An 18,913-nucleotide genomic window follows, 5' to 3' on the forward strand; every position below is an offset into this window, starting at 1 on the left:
GCTCTTCTTGGCATGGAAAATATAAATTGAATTAAGATTTTAATTTTAATTTATAACAAATTTTGTCTTTGATTCAGATCTCACACATGAGCCCTCAGTTTATGTTACTTGTGTTAATGTATTACTGTTCTAAATAACCAGAAATTTGGAATAGAATTTAGTATTTAATTAAATTTTAATATGTATTAAGTTTATGTTATTTGCCAACAAGATTGATATACACAATTTCCTTTTTTTAACACAAATATAATATATAAAGAGAAAACAATACAATTTAAAAAAATAATTCCTACTAATAGTTATTACAAGTGATGGTTTATATACACCAGTTTTACAACCTTACATACAACACAGAGTCTTCTATCCAGTCTAGAACTAATATTTTATCAATGATACAAGCCCACATTGAGCAAATTAATTCTGAGTTGATATTTTTGCATATTGCTTAAGCTAACAATACCTTTTTTGACTATCCTCACACTTGTTAGAAGTCTATTCCTTCCAGGAAAGATATTTAATGTCCTCATAGAAACAGTAATATCTAAAATAGTTCAATGAAGTCAAATGGTTTGTAATGTCCAAAATCTACAACATTCCTGGTCCAATTTTGTAGTCTTCTGATTAATAGATGCTAATCACAATTATAGCTTCCTAGAATTCTCTACAAGTTTTGAGAACAGGCACAATACATAGTCAATAAAGAACATCATATGCAAAAACAAATATACAGAAACAAGTGTATAATAAATTAGCTTTTTATTGATGCTATTTATATCTAGTTTAAGTATGAACTTGAGGACTAGTAACAAATACACAAGAAGGGTTAAAAGTTACTGGTTGACAAGAAAATTTGCTATGAAATATTTTTCATGTCTACATGTTTTTCATTCACAGTTGTAAAAACAAATGTTTGCTTCCAAGTACAGTCAAGCAAACTGAGTCAAAGAATGCCACAGACTCAGTATTAAGGACTTCAACTGCTGCCACAACCTGTGCAAGTGTTCTTCCATTAACCCCTAAATCTGAAGGTAGATTATGCAGCATAAAATCCACACCAAGACAAGGTAATATCCTGTAAGCAAAAAATATTATTCGTTGTTGTGTGAATATAATGCTTCATACTGCTATTGGGTTGTAAAGGCAGTCTGTACTAGCATATTAAAATATTTCCACTCTGCTACCATTGCTGTTGTACATAAATAACTACCTATCTCCCAAAATTTGTTTTAACCATTGTTGAAATAACTGTGTAATATCTAAGAGAGTAAATTTTAGTTAAATAAACTTAAAATAACTATTGAATATTTCAGTAAGTAAAATATCACTGAAATGTAAATGATATGATAATATTTTAAAAGAAATAAATTTTGGAGTTTATTAGTATTATATAATTGCACACTTTGTAACAGGCATGTGTTTCAGATTTTAAAAAGAACAAACACTTCCTCAGCTGTTGGTCATGTTACTTGAGGGTTGTCTATAAGAAATAGTACAGAAAGTGTAGATATTTTGTAACTGGACCATGATTTGAAAACTGGTTTGAAAACTGTTAAAAGTCAGAGACTTAATAAAACATTCAGCTTAAAAAACTGTCTTTCATACTTTCTAGTTTCAGGTTAATCCTATCAGCCTTGAGCCAAGGGAGCCAAATTGTCCCTTGGCCTGAGCTCCACAGCAAAAATGCATAAAAACACATGTGTGTCATAGAAACATATTATATGAAATCTACTATACAGAACCCCATATAATTTGAGGATATTATCTGTAATAGGTTTACCTTTAGTCTAGTACCAATACTGGACCTTGTTGTGTCAGTCTTCCAGCATGTTGACCCACATTTGATGCAGAGATATTTCTTGCAGAGGGAGCACCAAATTGAGCTCTTGACCAGTTTGATGGAAGTGTCTTTGTATAGTACTCCAGGGTGGTTTCTTTTATACCTGAGGTGTTTTTTACTGCACACATAACACAAACATGATTTCCAGATGTGCCTGCACTGTTGTCATGAAACTGTAAATCAATCTCTTGTGCAGAAAAAAATATTACCCCAACCTGCAAGAGCATCTGCATCACTTCCACCATCAGCCAATCAACGACCATGCCCCCTGGCATGAGGCTTATCATCATCACTTTCAGATTCTTCATGTAAACTTCATTCATCTTCATCTGATTCATCTAATTTTTGCAATACCTCAGCAGTTGTGGACATTCTATGCCTTTGTCTTTTCTCACTCTAAGTGCTTGGTTCCAGCTATGCTTCATGGTAAAAAATTAGCAAATATCGTTACAAAAACAACGAAATTGATGCTAACAGAGGCTGCCATTTGCAAAATAATATTAATGCTGCACTCTCAACCTACCTTTATTCTGATTGGCTGATTTACTTTTAGTTTGACCTTGTGTAAATGCGGGCATTTCCTAGTTCCCCTATACTGGGAATTCAGCTGATAGTCAAGTCTGAAATTCCCAATAACTGGGAATACAGCCTGAGCAGGTTAATAAGTTATGTTATTATAACTGCTGCCTATACTGGAAATTCAAGATTCTGCTGGCTAAGATGAAATGAGCAAATATTAGGAATTATTATTGTCTTCCTACTGGTTCAAGCTAGGGGTTTATTTTCTGCTGATTCAAGCTGAAAATAAGTTTCCTGTTAGTTCAAGCTGGGAATAGACATTCTGCTGGTTCAAGCTGGAAATAGGCTTTCTACTGGTTCAGGTTGGTATTAGGTTTCCTGCTACTTCCAGCTTAGAATTCACTTATTGCTGGTTACAACAAGAAATAGGCTTCCTATTGGTTATAACTGGGGATTCACTTCCTAGTTGTTTGTTTTGGGAATAGTTTTCCTTTTACTTCCAACTGGAAATAGACTTCCTACTTCCCTGAGCCAGAAATTCACTTCCTACTATTGCCCATAGAGTTACATATTGATTAAGATTGTGTATTGTATGCTAGGTAGAAAATATAGAAGTTAAAAGTTATGCCCTGTATGTTGAATATGCATCGTTTTTCTATTCAAAATTTTATTGAATTTATAAGTTTTAAACAATTTGATTAGTCAAAGAATCTTTCTTATTGAAAGCTTTACTGAACAGTTAAATACAACAAATATCTCAATGTAAGGAAAAGAAACTAATTATATGTTATAGAATGTTTTGATTATTATAATATTCTGCTAACTGATTCATTGTTTCAGAAGCTTTATTTATATCTATAATTTCTTCACATATTTACCAACTTATAAAGTTTTCTGGCTAACTTCAGGTTTTTCTAGCCAGAGTTTTAAACAGTCTCTAAGAGAAAAAAATAGTAGTAAGATATTGTTCGATATTAGTAATGCGATACGTGCATATTCATTACAAATTAAAAGAAGTTTTAATTTTGGCACCAACAATTTTTGCAATTAATCACTTACAAAACTAACTGTATTTAATACTCAAATTAATTTTTGTTGGAATACTAAAATCTACATGCCAAGTTATTATAAACCCCATCAGAAATTACTTTCATCAACCTTATCAACAAATTATATGCTTGACTGGAATGTACATAATATAGAAAGCACAACATTTGCAAACAGTGATATGGTTTGGTAAAAACTTTAAAAACAAAAGGTTAACTTGACTCTTAATATTGTATTGAAAACAAATAAGTGGACATTCTTATATGGTTCATTAAATTCTCTCACATAAATATTTTCTTTCAGTGCTGCCCTCTGGATGAAAACAATTATGCATTCCACAAGTCTTGAATCTCCCATCCATTTGGAATTGACTGATTTCAGTGCATCTCATATGCAAATTATGTGACAATCCTCCACCAATAAGACTGACGTACTCTTTTGGTGCATATGACTCCCTCTATTCTGTTCTACTGAACTGTCATTTCTGTTTGGCAGCACTTGTTGAAGATGTTTTTGATTGGTGCTCGTCACATGATTAGAATCTGTGACTGCTAGTAGTTTATACCATGCCTAGTTTGTTTTCTTCATCTTACCCACATTTCCTTTCTGTGGTATGTATCTACTATTCATCTCCTTTCCAAAGCAATCTATATAAATCCTGAGGGATTTTTGAGGGAAAGCCTCTCCATTATTAGCTCAGTGTTGGCTTGTTTGTTATCTTTGGCTCTCGCTTTACACATGTGATTTCTCCATTGTTCAGATCTCCTGGGTCAAGATGAGGTTTTGTTCCAAGTTTATTTACCGTCCCTTATCTTAGGAATTTACAAAATACCCCTTTTCATTGGCATTATGTTTTCAGTAACATACCTGAAACTTTGGAATTATGTGTGGAGTCTGTGCATCAACACATTACCCTTTTCACTCTGGCTCATTTGTCACAGTTTGAACTGAAACAAGTTCCTATTCCTATTTCCTGTCCTAATCCTTTTCAGTTTGACTTGTTCCTCCATCCAGAGGTTCCTCATCTTGTTGTTGTATTGAATGTACATGAGTACATTTACTTTGATACAGGTGGGTTCTAGTTCAGTTATGTTCACTTGCATGGACGTTTTTTTCCCTTTTAGCAACCTTTTACTACATATCTGTGAGTTATTTGGGTTTTATCAGAGGAAATTGTCCAACAATTCCTCATCCCTCTCCTTTTCCTCAGGTTTTTCCTTCTTTCCTCCTAACTACCAGTTAGCATTTTTCTAACAGGCCATCGAACCCATACATCATCTTTCTGCAGACTTTTATTCCATGTTGTTGTCATCCCCAAGTTAACTGAAGACTGGTGGTCTGTAATCATTTTCTCATTTTGCCCCATTTTATTATGGAATTGTATCTTACCCTCAGGTGAGTTTTTCCTTCAGATTTGTAGATGATCATGGTGGATGTCATGAATACTTACTTTCATATCCCTTTATCTTGTTAATCATGACCCTATTTTCAATTTCTTCACCATAGAGTGGTTTATCAGTTTTTCGTGTTGACTTTTGGGCTCACTTCAGGCCTGTATGTTTTTTGTCAGGTGGTCAAAGCCTTCTCTGTCACTTATATGCTCTTGGGTTGTGCTTTCATCATTACATGGATGAATGGCTACTGTTAGTTTGTTCCAAACAGTAGTCCACCCATCAAATTAATTTGTTTCTCCTGGAAATGGCTCGAGTGGGCTGGTTAATCAAATTGGAAAAAGTTGTTCTGTCATGCTACCCAATATCTTGTCTAGTTCATTGTTGTTTTTCAACATCCATCTCAGTTGGGCCCAGTCTTCTCCTCTCTGACTTCATTTAATGGAGCTTTCTTTCTCCACTCTCTTACTGCTTTTCCTAGTACAGCTCACAAGGTTCTGTTGCTTTTGGGGATGTAGTCCTTCATGACAGCTCTTACCATATTAGGTTGTGTACATATGCAGGCTCTACATAACCAGTGAAATCTTGCATGGGGTCCTTTATCAGCTCTTATTTTATTTTCTCCTACTCTTGTTGATAATCTGAAATTGTGTTTGGGTGAGACTCGCATGTTGGAAGGTGTCCTGCTTCCTTTTTCTCATCCAGATTTACATCTTTTCACAGATGCATCTCTTCTGCAATGGAGCATGGGTCAATCAACATGAAACTTGAGGACATTGGTCTGTGGTTCAGAGATCTTATCAGCATCCTAGAGCTTCTCACTGTATGTCATGCTTTGGTTCAATTTAGTTCCTGTCCTTAGTGTACTCTCTCAAACCCACTAATGCATTTCAAATGTATTTTGCCATTAAAATTTTATAATTTTCCTGTTATTTCATCTATCCTATCTCAAAATTGAATTTGTCAATTTCACCAACCCTGTAACCACCAAAGAAGAAATCAAAATAAATATAAATCATTTTTTTCTTTCTAGAATGACTTTATACTGCAAAATGAAACCACATTCGTTTATCCCAAGTAGCTCTAAGTTCATAACAGTGTAATGCGTTTTGATTGCCCTATGAACTGTGTTTAACTACTTTCCATGCCATTATAAGTTGTAAATCACTTGGGGTTCATGTAGCTCACATTACACACACACTATTAAATTACATTACCCATGAGCTGCTCACTTGCATGCTTTGCAGTACATTTTTTATTATAATTATATATTTTAACTAATTTGATTTTAACTAACCAAAAAGATCCCTATTTTTACATTTATTTAAACTTTTATAATTATACATAAACAATAAACATGAAAAATAAAATAATTCTTTTTTTTTTTTGCTTTCAATTGTCAAAGAGATTTAACCTTACATTTTTTATACTAATGATAGTAATACATTTTATAATTTTTATTTAATTAAATGATGTACCAAACAATATAAACTAATAACATACAAAAAGTAGACAAATTCCCTTACTTCTTAAAATTTTTCTGGCTTTCTAACTATGCATCAAGAGTCATTACAAAGTATCCAAGCTAGTCATTAACTTTCTCACAGGAACAATGTTGGCACTCTGAGTGAAATGGACATTTAAGCATTCAGAATATAATATTATACAATACATCATTTGATAGATGAAAACCTTGACTTTCTACTGGCTACTAGACGTAACAGAGAACTATTAATGAATTACAAAGGAGAGGATGTGACATGTAAATGTGGCAGTTGGAGTCTGGTTTTCTTTTCAATAGCTCTGTAACCAAACATAAACGGAGACTACTAAAAATGTGGTTATTTTGAGCAATGGCAATTTTATATAGAGTGATTTATGTTTAATTTAATACATTTTTGAGGGGTGGTGGATAACATAGGGTCACATTTATCATACTAGGGGAAAATCAAAATTCTTTAATATTGCCTTGTAGATTTAAGAGCTTAAAACTTGTATACTATTAAAATATGAATTATTAGCTAAGATTTTATGCTATTGTAATAAACAAAAAGTAGTTTAAACAATTTTGAATGTAAGAGACTAAAACCTTGCACCATGCACAGTAAAGGATACCTGTAGCTGTGGAGTTGAAAGCTCTGGAGTTTCTTTTTTTTATGTAAAATTACATTATCACATTAACATTTAAATCTACTTGAATATGTAATTAAGTTCAGCTGAAGTTAAGGTTAAACTAAATAGACAGTGTAGTTCCAACAGCATTTGGGTCTTATTTCTGCCAGTATCTCTAAAAACCAGGGCACATAACACAATTATTCACTGTATTATTTTTGTCTTGGTGTTAGATGTTTATATTATGGCTGCAATTTTTTCTTTCTCTCTCTCATGAATTGACACTTTTCATCCAAGGTTTGGATATGCTGTGAATCTTTCTTATGGTGTATTCTCTTTTTTTTTATTTTTAGTTTTTTTATAAATGAATAATATTAATGTATATTGTGTGGTGCTGTATTAATTTACATACATGCCCATTTCATTATACGTATTATTATCATTTTATTTTATTTAACTTATGGACACTAGTTATCCATAATGTGTCAACTATATTCAGTCTAGCTAGCTGTTTATGGGTTTTTTATTCTGGCTACAAATGTCTTGCATGCCCTTCTCTTAGTTCTTTTCATTCAATCACTGATAACTATTACTTTTGGAAAATAAAAACTGTAGTTCATTTATTAATATGTAATATGTCATATGCAATATGTGGGGCAAACATGAATGTGCATAGATCTAAGTAAAATTAATATTGTAAATATGGATGATTTAGAACATTCCAAAATTCATCCTTGTGCTTCAATAGTAATTACAGTTTTAGAAATTGTTAATACAGATATAAATAGATTATAAAATTTAGGCTTAAGGTAAGTAGTTTGTATGATATAATTAAAGAATTGTGAATAAGAAAAACGACATATAAAGTAGTTAATTTTAAATATAAAATTGTTAATGATTGTACAATTTCTAAAATTATACATGATTTTATAATAAAAAAGTTTCTTGGTTCAAATATTAAAAACTTATTTGTTTTAAATATTAATCTCTGTTAAAATATTTGAAACCTATTATTAGTTTTAAATATTAAATTCCAACAGGATGGTTTATATATAATTATAAAGATTTTTTAAGTAATATAGATATTAATAGTGTAAAGAATTTACTATGTATGTGTGACTCATATTCTTTAACAGATTCATTTCATAAAAATGTATTATTACTGGAAATGTGGATATAATTAAAGACAGTTCTCCAAGGAAAACCATAAAAGTGCCAAATACTGAATTGCTACAAAATGTAAAACATTAGATATTTTCAGTTCTATAAATAAAAACATCATGATTATATTTTGAAACTTAATAATTCTATACATAACCCTCCAAATTGGTTTTTATAATATAAATATTAATAACATTAAAGAAAAACTAGGTTTTATTAATTTAACTAAATATGAAATAGATTTCTTATCTTTCCAATTTAAAGCTAAACTCCCTAAAATATAAAAGAAACATTAAAGTACCTTTCAATAATGCAAACTGTAACTTTGGTTTTACATGTAAACATTTTTATGTCTAAATCATAACTAATGAGACAGGTACTACAAAAAATTTTAAATTGCAAAATATGTCTAAAGAAGATTTTATTTACAACTTTTTTAAAGCTATACAAATTTGATGTTAAAATAAATCTGTATACAGAATTACCATATTTATATACAATTCCTAAATTAAATAAATCTGTCATTAAATTTCTAGTTCAGTAAATACTTTACTGAAATAAATTGAAATTTGTTTAAGTAAACTGTTAAATTCCAACAAAATGCAAGTAATAAATAATATTTTCTGAAAACTAAAAATAATGAACCTATCTTAAAAAATTTAGAATGAATTTTAAATAAAACATTATTATTAGTTACAGCTCAAACTTATAATTTTCTTACACTGTTTACATCTATACCACCTAATGATTTGGTAATTAATTTTTATAGAAAGAATATTGAACAACTTAACTAATATTTCTGAGAAATAAATAATTAAACTACCTGTATCATTGAAAAGTAATAAATCACATTTTTACAATAAAAAACTCCTGTAAACATAAACAGTAATTTTAAAATATCATGATAAAATAAAAATTTCTAATTCTAGCTTTAAAGATACAGTTATATTTGTAAAACGACATATTTTGTACAGTGAGTTGTAATATTTCAATTTAGACCCAAATAGAACATTACATCCTCAGTGAATGTTTTGAATCTGAGTTACCTCTCCACATTACGTAGTTATCCTTAATTTCATTGAAACCTGAACTGTTCTTTTGTTTGTAATTTCTGATGTTTTCTATAAAAGATAACCTCACATACACAGTAATCTAAGAATTGAACATTTGTTTTTTTTCGGTGATATTTATTTTCAGAGGGAGATAATTAAGCCTAACAGTCAGAGTATACAAAATGAAGTCCTTCCTTTACAAATGAAGATATGCAAACAAATTGTATAATCTAATCAAAACTTATATAATAAAATAACAACAAAACTACCTTAGGAATATTACCAAGCAAACTTTCTTTTTGAGTTTCACAGTATAAACAAATTTTAATCCTTACCCTTTAAATATTATTAACTCTATGTTTTACTATAGATTGGTAGGTGTGTTATATATAATACAAGATAACTAGAAACATAATAATAAGTGATTAATCTTTCACAGTTTATTAATTTTCATAAATATCTTAATTGTCATAATGACATTTTGAATAGTAGCTGGTTTCAGGTTTGTCTCTAGTGAATTGATTGGATTGGTGTTTTATGGCGCAAAGCAACTAGGCTATCTGCACCATCTTTAGTGAAATATTTTTAACTAAATGTTTCCATTTGCATTATACTCTGCTTTACATTTTCTTTACTCAAAAGTCCATAAAATATTATTTTTATCATATTTCTTGTGGTGGTTTGTATGTTGTTCATTAAATATAATTTTTTTTCCCCTCTGAAGCTCATTTTCCTTTATGTAAAAAAACTGAAGAGAGTGGAAATTATTGCACCAGAAAAAATGTAGTTAGTTGCATTACAGTACCAGACTCTGATTCAGAAGAGAAATACAGCCCAGTTAAACCACTTCCAAATATCACTACAGATATAATGGTGAAAGTAATTAAGCCAGAACCACAAACAGACAAGAGCTGTGCTGTCAAGTAAGTTAGCATGAATTTTTTACAGAGTTATGTTCAAAAGTTAATTAAAATCTATATGGATAAACTTGGCATCAAAATGTAATTAATAAATCAAGTTTGAGAATTTAATAAGTTTTAATTTCTAAATTTTAAAAGGAAATATGTAGGTAAGATTTTCAGTCTCCCCTTTTATGTGTATCACTGATTTTTTTTATATCACCTGTATATGATTTTCTGAATTTAGCATACATTAGTCATTGTAATATAGATATTACTAAAGCATATTCTGATGTTTTAGTCTTCAATCGTCCTTGTTTACAAAGATATAAACTGGAAAGTGAGACTCATTTGTCATTCCCACCTATCACAACTATCTTTTTGTCTAATTGATGATAAATCTCTGATTTTTGCTATTGCATCAATTATAATCAATACAATGGAAAAAATTTAACGTACTGAATGATATAAAATACTACCTGTTCTCAGTAGACATTTTTAGTTATTTCCCCTACAGATATTTAAATTAATATATCTTGATATTCATTTCAGAGATATTAGAGTTTATGCAAGTATGAAAATTTTAAGATAAAAGATATTTTTAATCTTAACACGAAAGTCACTTTTCATTTGGACTAGTCGACATTCTAACTCTCTATATTCTTGGACAAATTTTTAGTAAAAATGCTTAATTAAATATTTTAATATTTTTTTTGTGTACAAAAGACTTGTGACATTTACTAAAACCTTGCCAAATTTTGTGAAGATACACATAGCAATTAAAAGTTACAGCATGGAAATGTTCATGATTACTTGGTGGTTACAAAGTCAAAATGACTGAGCATGTACTGAAAACGTAAAGTTGAGTATATTATAGCTATGTTTGAAGGTTCATTTGCTAACCAAAAATTCAGAGATAGTTCTAAACATTTGAATGTTGATTTGATGGCATTCAAGCAGTCCCAGAGCTATTTTTTTTTATTAGTAACAGAAACCTCTTGGCAATATTTGAGTAGTAAATACACATTAAATGTCACTCACATGAGAAATTCCTATTACTTCAACAAAAGTTGCATTGAAAAAACAAAATATTACTACCAAATTTCATTTGTAGCAGCTCCTTCTGTGCATTGTAGAAGACCATTACAATGTAGCATATACAAAATAGTACTGTGTTCAGATACGTTTGTGAAAAGTTGCATTACATTTATAATGACGAACATTTATCATACCTTTATATGTTCTTGTACATTGAAAGTTGGATCATAGTGACCTTAATATGAATCAACACAACCCAGTAATTAAATGATACTGCTAAGATATTTTAAAAAAAATTGTCATAAATTCATAAACTTAAATAAATATGATCTCATTATATTGTAAAAAAAAGAAAAAAGTATCAAAACTGTAAATCTAAAGATGGAATAAATAGTAAACTGTAAACAATTTATTCTTCCCTCATAGCACACGAGTGTTATTGTTACTCTCCTAAAATTAATTTTTTCCAATAAACATTTTCTTTGCTTCAGTCTACCACCATTGGTCTCACAGAAGAAACAACTTCTTGCAAAGGCCCATTCACAGACTAACAAAGAAGTATATGATCAGTTAGTCTTTCAGTCAAATGTTATCCCTTCCCTTCCAGCAAAACACGAAGTAGTCAGTGCAGAGGAAGAACCTGTAGCAGCGGTTCATCGTGGTCATGAACCATCATCAAGAGCAAGAAGTGTGGTGAATATAGACTGCTCTAGTCAGTATGGGTGTAATAGGGAATCCTTTTCACTTTTTGCTCATGACCAGGTACAAAACTTGGAAAGAGAGAAACTAATTAAATGTTCAACATCACCTGTTGCTGTGAGAGATGGGGTGAGCTGTGTATCTCACTTATCACTATAAGAATTCATAAACTTTCTTATTTGTAAAGTGTTAAAGGTAGGAAATCTATATGCACATATACGTTGTTTTTCCTATAATTTAAAGTTGGTGTAAGCTGTGTTTTTATCCTGGAATTATGAGAGATGGTTAAGGGTTTATGTCATCTTAACTGCCATTATTTGGAGGTTCCATGAAATATATCACACAAGAAGTATTTTATAATACTTGGTAAAACAAATACCATAATTCTTATAAAAAGTTTTCATGTGACACTGTGTGCAAATTATAACTGTAACCCATAAAAATTGTTAGACACAGATGTATGTATGATAATTTTCTAGGTTTTGAAATTTTAATCCAAACTGATAAGTGTTTTCAAGACTTGTTCCTAGTAAAATATCTCATTTAATATATTTCTCAAGAAGAGCATTTTTATTTGCATCAACATATTTTCATAAGTCATGTAAACTCTTTCAGAGAACAATAGTTGCAACAAGTGCTGCCCAATTGGTTAACAGTGTTTTGGGGACTGGACGTACTATAAGACATTTTAACTCTTCAGCACACCTTTCTCCAGTTCAACATGTGGGACAGTCATTTTATCTGACTACTGATTCACAAGCTGATATTTACAGGTTAGTTTCTAAAGTATAGTAATAATAGTTTAATTGGGTAGTAATCCAAAACTATTTTTCACATCTGAGTTACAGGTTGTTGTTTTTTATATAATGATGATTGTGTTTGGTTACTACTTCACACAAAAAATAGTCAATTTGTGTAGACTTTATTAATTCAAAGAAATATGTATAACATAATTGTAAAATTAGTAATTCATGATGAATGTACAAATTGTCAAGAAAAGTGTTTTTAATGTTTATTTTATCCTGGATAAATTAGACATACCAAAAAGGTGAAAAAATTCACTAATCTGACACCCATGACTGCAAAATATTGAGTTCGAACTACTGTGACTTACATACATATTTGTCAAATACTAGTGCAATTCTGCTTGCTTGAAATTCATGTAAGATCAAGCTCTTTATTAAATTATCAAATTGACAAAAATGTTATCTGTTGTTATTATTTTTTCAAGTCACTAAATATCTACTTTCACTAAAATTTTTGTAAGATTGGCTCTCTTGTTCATTAATCTATTGTGAGACTGATAATTAAATACTTGTCACTCATTTATGACTTGTATGATAAATTGTCCAAGTATTTAATTTCATATTTATAACACTTTCTAATGTATAGTAGTTATTTTTAATGTACAGTTTTATTTATATTATATGAAGTAGCTGTGTTTGGGTAAAATGAATGAGACTGCTCATTTAGAATTTAAGCCTTTTTACTCGATACAATGGACAAAAGGTAGATGTTTCTAATATCAGAGTGTGGTGCAATTGTTTTGATTTTGGTGTGTGTGTGTGTATATATATATACTATATAACCTTTCCAGAGATTTTATGTTTTTACATATTCTAAATCAAATAATGTTTTCAATATGTTGACAATATTAGTTTGTCACATGTTACTGGTTAACTTGCCCACAAATTTTACATCTATATCACATGTTATATTTTTAGTTTTTTTAATACTGTGGAAGAAATCATTGCAATGAATATAGATATATGGAGTTGTAATGCATCATTTAGTCATTATGTTGAATAAAATCAGTTCAACTAGTAAAATTTCATTTTGGATCAGGAAATTTCTCATGCTACTAACTTGGTCTAGTATGTCAAAAGTTTTTATGCTTATTGTACTACTTATAGTAAATGTTAGTGGTCTGGTGTGAACAAGTTCTCTTTTTAAGCAGGGAATACTGTCAACCAACAGTGCACATGACCTCCAACCTGACACAACCAGCGTATATCCCATCCATTAATCAGCAGAAATATATTTTTGCTACTGGTACTGGAACATCCTTTCCTTCTGCTGAGCTACCAGCACCTCCTCCAGCTCACTACCATACTAGCAGCAGATCTGTCATGGCTGCCACAGTAGCACATCCTCTGCCTGCCCACATGCGACCAATTAGTACTGCTGCTGCTATACTTCCCAGTTCCTCTGTGTCTCTTACATCTTTCCCTACTGTTGCTCCACAAGTGGCGGCACCACCACCTCCTTATGGTTACAATGTAAATCCATTAAGCTCAGGGAAGTTCCAATATCAACACCTGTACCATGTGTTTGGAGATGTGCATGGTCACAGTGTACCTGAAGTTTGATGATCAATATTCTTTGACCCCATGAATATGAACTCTGAAGGAGAATCATAAACGTGGGGCTGTTCATTGATTTAGTTTGGAATGGAAAGTAAAGGGTAACCATTATTTCAATATTAACAACAAGAATTTATATTCAGGAAATAAAAGTATCAAAGAATAAAACCAGAAGAGTTTCTTTTGTGTATTATGTACTCATATAAACACAAAATTAATGTTATTTTATTGTTTTATAATTATTTTTGACTGGTGGGTACATTATGATTTGTGAGAATGTATCCTATCTTTTACAATTGTTTCAATATGAGTAGCAGAAATTTGGTTGTGTTGAAGAATGAAACTTGAAAGAGTTTTTTTTGTATTAAGTCCTAATGTAAACACAAAAATTAGTGTTATTTTGTTGTTGTTTAATTATTTTAACTAGTGGGTACATTTTGAAATATGATTTGTAGGAAAATATATTTTATTATCATGAAGTATCATTAAAATGTGCTTTAAGTGCTTATTTTGTTTTACTATATTTTTGAAAAACATTGCAAAAGTTATAGAAATATGCACTGTTGTCTCAATTTTAGATTTATAATTTGTTTTGGATCAGTAAAGATTAAAAATATGTTTCTTTTTAACACTGATTTTCCTTTTGTAGCAAATAATAGTTAATAAATGGAAGTAAGTTAAGAAATATTTATTACCTGCACTGTATTCTACACTTAAATATTTAGTTCAAAAACGTTTAGGTGACTAGTGTATTAATGTTAATTCTAAAATGTAGGATGGAAAACATTTTATCAGTTGCTTCTGAATTTTAAAAGATTAAGTAGAATTTATATTAAAAATTATTTTCTTCAAGTACAATTTTAAGTACTTGTAGTATAAATTTTCATTTTGTGGAAGAGAAAACCTTTCAGTTTGTATTTCTGTTGACAGAAATTGAAGTTGAACATAATTACTTTTGGATATTTTTCAACAGCTATGCATTATATATAGTTTTTTGTAGAAAGTTTTCTAAAGAGATTTCAAAACTATTAAAGTGTAGGTGAAAGTCAAATGTTTAAGGCTATTGGTAAAACAATTTTGAGTAAGATATAGAGAAAGGCAAAATTATCTAAGATTATAGAAGTGTACTATCAAACTATAATTTGTATCCAGTGTTGCCTCCAACAGTCTTTCTTTGATACATTAAAGTTGTGATCTGAAGTCACTCTTTGTAAGTGCACAAAAGCTACCTTACCACAAAACATTTTCAAATTGGTTATGAATTTTCCTCCACAGTTTTTGAATGTACATTGTTTTAAAATTTTGTTTTACTTCATATATTTAGTGTGTATATGTGTACTGCTGGTGAAACTTATTTGTACAGATTTTAATTACATTCATATATTTGTGTTATTTTATGATCACTGTATACCTAGTGTATGTATGATTATACATTTCACTTTGTTAATATGCCAGAACTAAAACAATGCTTGGTGTTATTGCATCCCAGAAATTTAGGTTTTAATATGTATGATTGTTTTAATTTCTGGTTATTTGTACAAAGATAGTGTGGTTTCTTTTATTATTGATTTTGTGTCTATAATATTCCTGTGAACTGATATCTTGAAAATATTACTTTACAATTTTCTCAGTTATTGATGGTTTGATTTTCAATGAAAGAATGATTTTGCAAAGATATTTCACAATCCTTTCCAAAGTTCACAGAAAACACTATAATAATAATGATAGAGAAGATATATTAAATGTGTAGCAGGTCATTAACAAAAGTGTAATGAAACATATCAGTTGTTTCCTTAGTCTCTTTATACTGGAATATTTTGTTGTTTGAAGTGAAGGAAATCAGTATTTTATGTATTAGTGACATGAGACAAACTGGTTACATGTGTATAGTTCACAGGTCGAATTTAATGGTATAGCACATTTTATTGCATTTGTCATATTTTCCTGAACATCCTAGTCCATATCCACAAACAAAGGTTTCAGTTACTGCTACTGTTGATGCCTTCCACACACACGTATATATCCTGAAGTACAGTAATCATTCATTTAGAGAATATCACCCATATCAGTTCTTATTTATGTACATATTTATAGGGTATGGTATAACACCTGTATGTGTGTGTGTTTATGGTTATTGTTCAGTATTAGATTACTAAACACTTTGGGGTCATTGCTTAGTAGCCTAATATTTATGTATGTGGTACATACATATACATATATATATATATATATATATATTAGTATCATTGTTTACTAATTAGCTTTCTTGTATAGTAAGCTATAATACTTCCTTCCCATTTTCATTAAATGTATTTTATATTTCTTATGTGTGGTATAAATAATTTGAAATGGTCAGGCAATTTAATAAAACTTTGAGAAATTGTGTGTGTGTGTATATATATATTTAGAAGTTTGGTTTTCCATCAATAAATTCACATTAGTTACTAAAGTTGTTTGAGATTATCTTAAACTTAGACACTGTTTTAGTTTATAACAACATCTCATATTTATGAAACACATTCTATAAATAGCCTAGGTACAAGTACCTAAAGTATGGAAGGTCACTGATAGAATGTCATATTGCACTTGACTTTCAAGGTGATTATTTTTTTTAACAAATAAACACAAAAAGGTACCAGTTTACCACAGCACTCTTGTCTTCATTACCTTTCTCCATACAAACATAACTGACCTATAACAGAGTATCATCCCCTTTCAACCATAATACTAATACACATTCATAAATAAACATAATAGATTGTTAAGAGAGTACTACCTTTCTTTTGTTTTTCTAACTGGTTACATTACCTGTCCGTAAACATATACAGTACAATGTAAAAAGAGTTCTATGTGTCTTCTGTCTTTTATGTGGTTATAAAACACTCAGTAAACAGGTAAACTAATAACATATTTATTACTCTATCTTTGGTTGCATTATCTATTTGATAAACAGATACAATAGATTATTTATCAAGACCATCTCTGTCCTATCTTTCTAGTTAGTTACAGTATCAATCTTTAAACAGATACAGTATTACACTGAATAAGTGCTCCACATCCCACTTTTTCTCCTACTTGGTTGCATTACCACTCAAATACAGCATCTCCATCTTGTCCTTCAGTTGGTCACATTACCACCCATAAACAAATACAGACATCCATCCTGTCCTTCTAGTTATTTACATTATCACCCATAAGCAAATATGGCATCTCCCTCCTGTTCTTCTGGTTGGTTACATTACCACCCATAAACAAGCACAGTAAATTTCTAACTATTTTCTCCATCTGTTCATCAAGCTGAGTATACAATTCCTAAACAAGATATAGCAGATAATTAGAAAAAAAACAGAAATTTTCCCCCTTTTTCTTCTATTTTATCACCTATTTGCCCCACAGTGGCATAGTGATATATTTGTGGACTCGCACTGCTAGAAACTGGGTTTTTATACCTGTTGTGGGCAGAGCACTGATAACTCATTGCATAGCTTTGTGACTAATTCCAAACAGTCAAACACCTATTCATAAATGAATACAGTAAATAAGCAAAATAGTACTTCAATCCTGTTCTGAATATAACTGATAGTTGACTAAAACAAAATCCCTCTCAAGCCTTTCTTAGTGGTTATATTACCATTCCATAAACAGTTAGTTTACAACTAAACAAACATATTTTCATTCTGATACTCATGTTGGTTATGTTTTTCTATAAACAAATGCAGTACATCAACAGAGTATCTTCTTCCTCTGATCTTTCTAGTTGGTTATATTACCTGATCAGAAACATACAGTAGATAACACTTATATCCCTCATCTTCTAGCTGACGATGTTCAAGTTCAATTGATAATTATAACTAACAGAATACTATTTCTGTCTTGATTTACCTGGTTGTGTTACCTTTACAGAAGCCAAGGGTATAATAACTAATGCCACCTCCTTCCTTTCTTTAAATCTGATTATTTATCTTGGCCCATAAAGAAACACAGTAGATTAGATAAATTAAATATCAATACCATCTCAGCCTTTTAATTAATTTCATTAAGAGTCCACATACAAGATCAAGTAACATAACAACATCAAGTCTTTTATTTACTTTATCAATGTTATAGGGGGTAGACAAAAAAAAGTGCCCCTCTTCTGAAAATGTTGTTAATTTGTTATATCTTTATAACAGACAAATATGTAAAACTATTTTTAGGAAGCATTCAACGACATCTGTTCAAATATGATCTCAAATCATAATTTTAACACTGATTTTCATAAAGACTTGAACTTTCCGTGATTTTAGTTACATTTTCTCATAAAAAATGTTGTCTACCTGCTGTAGTTTCTTAGATCTTAATATAGCCTACAGAATAATCAAATAAGTTTCTCTGCAGTTGTAGAATCATTTAAAGATATCTTAGAAATAAGAGAACTGATCTTATGGAATGGCCAGGTCAATCACCTGATATCAATATAATTAAAAATTTATGTGCTGCATTTAACTGATTAAAAAAAAGATTGAAGCCATGAAGTGTGTTCTAAAAAGATAGTTTTACATATTTTCTGTTATTTAATAAAAAATATAATAAAATTTAAATTTTTGAGAGGGCCCACTTGAAGATGGACTACTTAAAATACTCGAAGAAGGACAATAGTCAATTACTCAGAAATATCTGCACAAACTCATTGAAAGCATGCTGCATTGATGTGAAGCAGTACAGAAATCCAAGGAAATGCTGACTAAATATTAACTTGTGAAACTGGTTGTGTTATTTTGAGTTTTATTTTTACATTCAATTATTGAAGAAAAAC

The 18,913-nt window shown here is 30.2% G+C and overlaps 2 protein-coding genes across 11 annotated transcripts in view; one reads left to right on the plus strand and one right to left on the minus strand.

Moving 5' to 3' along the window:
- Positions 1-16,567, plus strand: part of LOC143253130 (homeodomain-interacting protein kinase 2-like) — a 61,693-nt gene extending 45,126 nt beyond the window's left edge. For 7 of the 10 annotated variants that reach the window (XM_076506453.1, XM_076506451.1, XM_076506452.1 and 4 more), the window contains 5 exons: positions 895-1,064; positions 9,844-10,042; positions 11,548-11,884; positions 12,371-12,528; positions 13,710-16,567. In XM_076506453.1, coding sequence (XP_076362568.1) covers positions 895-1,064; positions 9,844-10,042; positions 11,548-11,884; positions 12,371-12,528; positions 13,710-14,124 — 1,279 coding nt within the window. In that variant the 3' untranslated portion in view covers positions 14,125-16,567. Of the gene's footprint in view, positions 1-894; positions 1,065-9,843; positions 10,043-11,547; positions 11,885-12,370; positions 12,529-13,709 lie in introns of those variants that run through there. The other 3 variants (XM_076506454.1, XM_076506449.1, XM_076506457.1) reach the window with 2 other exon arrangements.
- Positions 937-2,426, minus strand: LOC143253132 (uncharacterized). Its single transcript, XM_076506459.1, has 2 exons — positions 1,778-2,426; positions 937-1,072 (listed from the first exon to the last, which is right to left on the minus strand). The coding sequence occupies exon 1, from the start codon at positions 2,173-2,175 to the stop codon at positions 1,780-1,782; it is 396 nt and encodes a 131-aa protein (XP_076362574.1). The 5' UTR covers positions 2,176-2,426; the 3' UTR covers positions 937-1,072; positions 1,778-1,779.
- Positions 16,568-18,913: the final 2,346 nt, after the last annotated feature.

This window comes from Tachypleus tridentatus, chromosome 6 (assembly GCF_004210375.1).
Source record: "Tachypleus tridentatus isolate NWPU-2018 chromosome 6, ASM421037v1, whole genome shotgun sequence".
Taxonomy (NCBI): Eukaryota; Metazoa; Arthropoda; class Merostomata; order Xiphosura; family Limulidae; genus Tachypleus; species Tachypleus tridentatus.